Source organism: Marmota monax, unplaced genomic scaffold (assembly GCF_021218885.2).
Source record: "Marmota monax isolate L192 unplaced genomic scaffold, Marmota_monax_Labrador192_F-V1.1 WCK01_AAM20220418_F8-fsc00059, whole genome shotgun sequence".
Lineage (NCBI taxonomy): Eukaryota > Metazoa > Chordata > Mammalia > Rodentia > Sciuridae > Marmota > Marmota monax.
This window is the reverse complement of record NW_026693595.1, coordinates 7,690,463-7,697,295: the sequence shown is the minus strand read 5'-3', so window position 1 is coordinate 7,697,295 and position 6,833 is coordinate 7,690,463. Positions and strand designations below refer to the sequence as shown.

The following is a 6,833-nucleotide window of genomic DNA, read 5'->3' as shown; positions in this document are numbered from 1 at the left end:
CGGTGATGGTCATGGGTCCCGTGGGTGGAGATGGTTAAGCGTTTACCGCAATAATGTCTTGATAGGTCATAACACCTTGAGCTGATCTTGTAGTACCCAGTGACGGGCAACTTTCACGCTTGCTGTGCGACCTAAGCCAGGGAATCGGGGCCTTCCCAGAGACGGGTAAGCATCGCAAGGGCTGTGAACGACCTAAGACAGGGGCTACTTGATTCCCACTGGCATGCAAAAAACAAAAGAGGGGGACTTGTTGGCAACAGGTCCACCTTGGCCCCTGGAGCCCTACCTCCACTAGTTTGTTCTGCATGCCAGTGTGGCCAGCTCACAAGGCCATGGCGAACTTGCGGTTTTTCTGTTCCTGCTTATCCGTCTGAGACATATGTATCCCACGGGAATGCCTTGACCTTTTCTGGTCTGATGGACTTATTGTTAAGGGAGGTTTCGGTACCTGACAATAATAGATGTTGAAACTAAATTTCTCCCCCCTCCCTCCTGCTTTTGGGTAGTTTTCCACTTCTGCTGCTTGGGGTATAAAAAAAAGGTGTGTTAGCAATAAAGATTATTATTGACTCCTGGATGAAGAACCTTGGTGTCCTGTGTGTCTTTTAACCTCGCCGTCCCTCGCCGGACTCGGCTCCCTTGGCCGGACGCGGCAGACTTAAAATCAACCATTTCTCTAAGAAGGACTAGCTCCTTTCATTTATTTATTTTTTTGGGTGGTACTGGGGATTGAACTCAAGGCCATTCAATCACTGAGTTACATCCCCATCCCTATTTTGTATTTCATTTGAAGACAGGGTCTCACTGAGTTGCTTAGCAAGCAAGCTTAGTGAGCTTAGACTCACTGAGTTGCTTAGCGCCTCTCCCTTGCTGAGGTTGCCTTTGAACTCAGGATCCTCCTGTCTCAATCTCTCCAACCTCTGGGATTAAGATGTGTGCCTCCCACCCCACTGGACTAGCTCCTTTTTAAGAAAAAACTGTCTTTTGAGAGCCAATCAGGATCTAAGACTGCCTATTCAATCAGATAGTCATTATCTGATCGTGTTTTCATTGGGTAGAACTTGAACTTTTTTTTTTTTTTTTTGTAGTGAGGATTGAACCAAGGGCCATTTTACAATGGAGCTACATCTCCAGATTTTTTTTTTTTTTTTTTTTTTTTTTTTTTTTTTATGCAGGGTCTCACTAAGTTGCTGAGGGACTTGCCAAGTGGATAAGGCTGACCTTGAACTTGTAATCCTCCTGCCTCAATCCTCTGGAGTAGTTGGGATTGTAGGTGTGTATCAACATGTCCTGCTAAAAATTTACTTTTCTTAAATGCTCTTCATCATTAGGGATATCTCTAAGGAATATAGAATCAAATAAGGGAAATAATTTCCTTTTATGCGAGTAAGCCACTAACTTGATACTTAGATTTATTTACTGCATTTCATTTTGGGGTGGGGAATACTGGGTTTGGAACCCAGGGGTGCTCTACCTTTCAGCTACATCCCCAGCCCTTTATTTTTATTTATTTATTTGGAGGCAAGATCTCACTAAATTGCTGAGGCTGGCCTTAAAGTTGCCTAGCCTATTGAGCTGCTGGGATTATAGGCATTTGCCATTGTGCCTGGCTGGCATTTTGCCTTTGATTATTTAAAATCTGATTTCATTTTGTTTCGTAATTAGGTAAAGTATTTATATCACTCCAAAGTCAAATTTCTAACCAAGGTTTATTTAGAGAAATCTAGCTCCTGCCCTGTCCCTTCTGTTACCGCTGTTTACGGCTTCCCCGAATGCTGAAGTATAACACCAGAGAAGCAAGTGTAGAGTGGAAAGTAGAAGCTTTATTAAAGGCAGCAGAAAGACTTCTCCTTGGAGGAAGAAGGGGACCCAAAAGGCAGAATCCATGGAAGGGCAAGGTCTTCCCTCTTTTATAGCTAAGGTCTTCTTTTTAGCTTTCACACATTCATGTCTTTTGTTTCCCTTTATCTTGCAGTGATAGAATGCAGGTGGGAAGGCCCAAAAGGTGGGAGAAAGGTAGAAGATGGGTGGATTGGAGGAGTAATCTGGGCAGGAAGGGCCTGGGGTGGCTTTTGATTAGCACTTCCCTGTTTGCTTGGAGCTGTTTCTTTAACAGTTCCTTAGGGTGGGTTCTGGGCCTTGGGGACATTAACATTTCAATTTCCCCCAATGCTGATCTGGTTTCCTGGACTCCATTCTCTATAATGGCCTCCATTTTCTTTATTTTACTCGATATTAGACCCAATTTACCTAACTGCACTAACTACCTATCTTTAAATCTTGCTTCACTTCCATCTTGTTCCCTCCCTTATAAGTTAACCATTTTATTTAGTAATTCATCTTTCCATTAAAAAATAAGCACATATGTATATGTGTGTTCTTCCTTTCTAAGGTAAATTATAGTGGCATCCTATGTAATTTTCTTTCTTTCTTATACTGGGGATTGAATCCAGGTGCTTTACCACTGAGCTATATTCCAGTCCTTTCTATTGCTTATTTGATATGGGGTCTTGCTAAAGTGCTGAGGTTGGCCTTGAACTTTCAATTCTCCTGCCTCAGCCTCCAAAGTGTCTGGGATTGTGCCTGTCTACTATATAAACTTTCATTTGTCTTGCTAACATTTTCTTTTAATAATAAATTAAAATCTTAAAATCATACTATAAAATAAAATCATACATAAAATTAAATTCTTAAAATCATACTATCCTTTTAGCTTAATCTTCTCTCCACATAGCTTGACAAGTATCCCCAGAAGGCAAAACTAAGTGAATTTGAGTTTTATAACAAGTACTATTATTCATTCCGTTACTTTCCTGCAAAGGTTTGTGTGGAGGGGTGGCACTTGTGGAGGCTGAGACAGAAGGAAAGCAAGTTCGAGGCCAGCCTCTCTGTTCCTTTAAAAAAAAAATAAAAAGGTTTGGCCGGGCGCAGTGGCACACGTCTGTAATTCCTGTGGCTCAGGAGGCTGAAACAGGAGAATCCCAAATTCAAAGCCAGCCTCAGCAAGGGGGCGGCTCTAAGCAACTCTTAGTGAGGCCCTATCTCTAAATAAAATGCAAAATAGGACTGGGGATGTGGCTCAGTAAGGGTACCTCTGAGTTCAATCCCTTGTACCTAAATAAATAAATAAAATGAAAAGGTCTGGTCTGGTAAATTCAATAATAGGGCGCCCCTGGGTTTAATCACCAGCGCGCGCGCACACACACACACACACACACAAAAGAAAGAAAGAAAGAAAAAGGAAAAAAAAGTTTAGAGGAGAAAGCACTTTTGTCTTAAATGAATGATGGCATTGTTCACAGGATTTTTCATTAAAATGAATTACATTCAACATAAAATTTACTATTTTAACCATTTTTAAGTACACAATTCAATGCCATTAAGTGAATTCACATTGTGCAACTATCCCCACTATCCATCCATCTCCAAAACTTTTTCATCATACCAAATTGAAACTCTAGCTATTAAACAATAACTGTCCGTTATCTTTCCAGGCTTTTTAACAAGACTGTGTCAAATGTAAGAAAGGAGCACCTGCTTCCAGGTGCAGCCTTGGGCACTGGGACAATTCTGCCTTCCCGGCCTAGGCCTAACACAGATTCTCAAAGTGACTAAGCAGGCTTTTTCAGTTAGCGCTCCCGCCCTCACCTATTGTCCCTTGGGAGGAACCGGTATTTCCGGATTGGAGCCTCAAACTCCGAGATCCTGGCTAAGGGCGAGGCTTGTGGGGGAGGGGAATGGAAACTGATCATAAAAAAGTTAACTTTTCATTAAAATCAATAGACTGTTTCCCTTCTTCCCTTAATAGAACAACGACCCCACAGCCACCCAACACGCATCCACAATACCCTACCACCCTTCCTCCCATTCTTCGAAGGGTGCCTGAGCTGCCCTCTTCCTTGCTCACACCCCAGGAGAGGCTCAAGAAGCAAACCTGGGCTCAAATAAAGAAGCCCAGCGAAGGCCTCCTGCACTTGTGCGGAGAGGAAGCTCAGTCAACTCTGCCGAGAGGGGAAGCGGCGGCAGGGGAATGGCACAGGAGCTCCGGTGACAAGGCCGCCTTCACGGCCGCCACTCCTACCCCACCGCTGGGTGGCGTGGGTGAGGGCTCCCTCTTTGCCCTTCCCTCAAGAAATCGCGTCGTTTTTTCCGGGTCTCCGCGCCCGACAATTTTTCTGATCTCTAGGGAGCAGGTGACAGCCGCCGACCACTCGCGGCTCCTGGGCCTTGGCTCTGGTACTCGCCACCGCCCAACTCCCTTTCCCCCCAATCTGGATTTTTTTTTCCTCTTCTTTTTCCCAAACCTCCAAACAGGAAATAGCTTGAGTCACAATAATACACAGGAGCGGCCGCGGAGGCCATTCGTGCACGCCCATTCCCGGGGCAGCCTCCTGTACTCCCGCTCTGCCAAGCGCTGCCAGCTACCCGCGCGGGCAGCGCAGGGGACACAAGCGCAGCCGCTGGCGCCGAGTCACAAGCACCGGCAAGCGCCTCCTTAGCCCTGCGCGGGACTCCGCCGCCGGCTACCTACTCCACCCTTCTCCAGGCGAGTACTGTCCTCCTTTTCCCTCCCAGGTCCTGGCAGAGCCAGCGGGCTTTTGCCGCTGCCCGCCGAGCGACCAGAGAGCGGCCACCTGCGTTTGGGCGTCGCCAAAGTGCCTTTCCTCCTTACGGGATTTTGGTAGGGAGGGATTTGCTGGGTGCAAAATTGTGCGGGTGCCCTGAATCGGTGGTGCCTGGAGGAATAAGGGGCAGCGCGGACAGAGGTGATCTGATATCCCCAGATCTCCTTGTGGAATTTGGGGGGGTAGTTTATTGGGCACTTTTTTTCCTCTTTAATTTTGTCTCCCTCCCCACCCCCGGGGGATAGCAGCGCGTGACAGGGGTTCTTTTAGGGAGTCATCTGAGAAGAGTGCGCACGCACCTGGGCAGCTGCAGGTGCCTAGCCCTTCTCTTCCAAAGGCTGGAAACCGTTCCACTCTCTGCTGAGCTTCTCTTTAACCAGATTAAAATGGCCTTTGAGTTTCTGTTGCAGCAGCCAACAGTATATGAGGGGGCGGGAGCGTGTGCCTTGGATGGACGTGGGCGGAGGGAGGTGCTAGCTGGAAGCAGGTGGGGGCTTCTGGGTCTACCAGCCAAATCTTCGCCGCGGGGCTCGAAAACTGCCCACTCCACCCCGCCTGAGTGGCCGCCCGGGATCTGTTCGCCTGCTTGCGCCGGCTCGGAGAGCTGGGATCTCTGTCTCCAGCGCCACAGAGCCTTGAGAAACTTTACTCTTGTTTTATTTTTACTTTTTGCACTTTCTGACCTATTTACTAGCGTGCAGCCGAGGCTGACAACATGCAGGGCGTTGCCGGTTTTCCAAGGGTTGTGTTGCAAGCTTCTTCTATAGGGAACTCTCAGTCAGAACAACTTGGAGATCTTTATGTTGGAAAAAGTCCACCGAATGCCAGGCATTCTTGGAGCTTGAAAAGGGTATTTTCCAGACTGTTCTGAAGTTTGCATGAGGGCTTTCGGTGCAACTTAGTCTCTCTCTCCTCTCTTTATCCGTGGCTGCTTCCAGGCCTAGGGGTGGGCGGGTACTGCCGGGAGGAAGTTTCTCAGTCCGTCTTTACAAACGGTGGTTAGTAGGTAAGTGAAGTCCTGAACCTATTCATTTGAAAGGTCTGATCTATTTATTCTCTGGGTTTCCTTGTTGAGTTTCGGGACATTGCCTGGGGGCCTTTTGAAATGCAAGCCGCGCCCCAGGCCAGCTGAATCAAGATCCCCAGGGGATCCGTTTATATTTTCAGTTTGAGAAGCACTGGGTTAGGGTGTCTCCGGGTGAAGTTTTCTGTCTAGTGAAAAATAGTGATTTATGACACATTTCCCTCCTGTCCTTTATTTGGATTTTCTTTTTGCCCACGGGGACAAATGCACTACAGCCAAGTGGATCACAGCTCCTCCACCCCAGTGTGATTGGCTTTTTATCAAGATTTGGAAATAACAGTTAACATATCATCCTGCAGTTTTTTTTTTTTTTTTAATTTTTTAATATTTATTTTTTAGTTTTCAGCGGACACAACATCTTTCTTTGTATGTGGTGCTGAGGATCGAACCTGGGCCGCACGCATGCCCGGCGAGCGCGCTACCGCTTGAGCCACATCCCGAGCCCCATCCTGCAGTTTTTGTTTCAGGATATTTTTTTTGTGGCAAATATACATAGTATGGTATTTACCATTTTAACCTTTTTATTTGGACAACACTGAATATATATATGTTTCTATTGCACAACACTGAATATATTTCAATGCCATGATTCAATGGCATTGAAATACATTCATTGTTGTGCAATAGAAACTCTGTACCCATTTCTTTCCTTGGACTTCTGGTTTTTTTTTTTAGTACCAGGGATTGAACTCAGGAGCACTCGACCACTGAGCCACATCCCCAGCCCTATTTTGTATTTGATTTAGAGACAGGGTCTCACTGAGTTGCTTAGCGCCTTGCTGTTGCTGAGCTGGCTTTGAACTTGTGATCCTCCTGCCTCAGCCTACTGAACTGCTGGGATTACAGGCCTGTGCCACCGAGCCCAGCTTCTGGATACTATCTCTCTCTCTCTCTCTATATATATATATATATATAATTTTTTGGTAGGGAACAGAAAAGGTTGAATAGGCATGTAAAAGTGAAAGAAAAATCATGTGGGCAGAATATAAACAAACATTTGGGGATTCCTGAATGGATAAGCACTATGTATAGCTCCTGGTTCTTGGTGTGCTTTCTTTTAATAGAGACAAGGTAGACCCTGAGGATTTCCTTTTTGTTTTGACTGGAATGGAATGGACTTTCTC

General features: G+C 46.0%; 1 protein-coding gene across 1 annotated transcript in view; it reads left to right on the top strand.

Annotated features, from left to right (window-relative positions):
* Positions 1 to 3,737: 3,737 nt before the first annotated feature.
* The window catches only part of LOC124102983 (uncharacterized), a 29,731-nt gene continuing 26,635 nt past the window's right edge, over positions 3,738 to 6,833 (top strand). Inside the window, exon 1 of the mRNA XM_058584036.1 lies at positions 3,738 to 4,546. Coding sequence (XP_058440019.1) covers positions 3,738 to 4,499 — 762 coding nt within the window. The 3' untranslated portion in view covers positions 4,500 to 4,546. The remainder of the gene's footprint in view (positions 4,547 to 6,833) is intronic.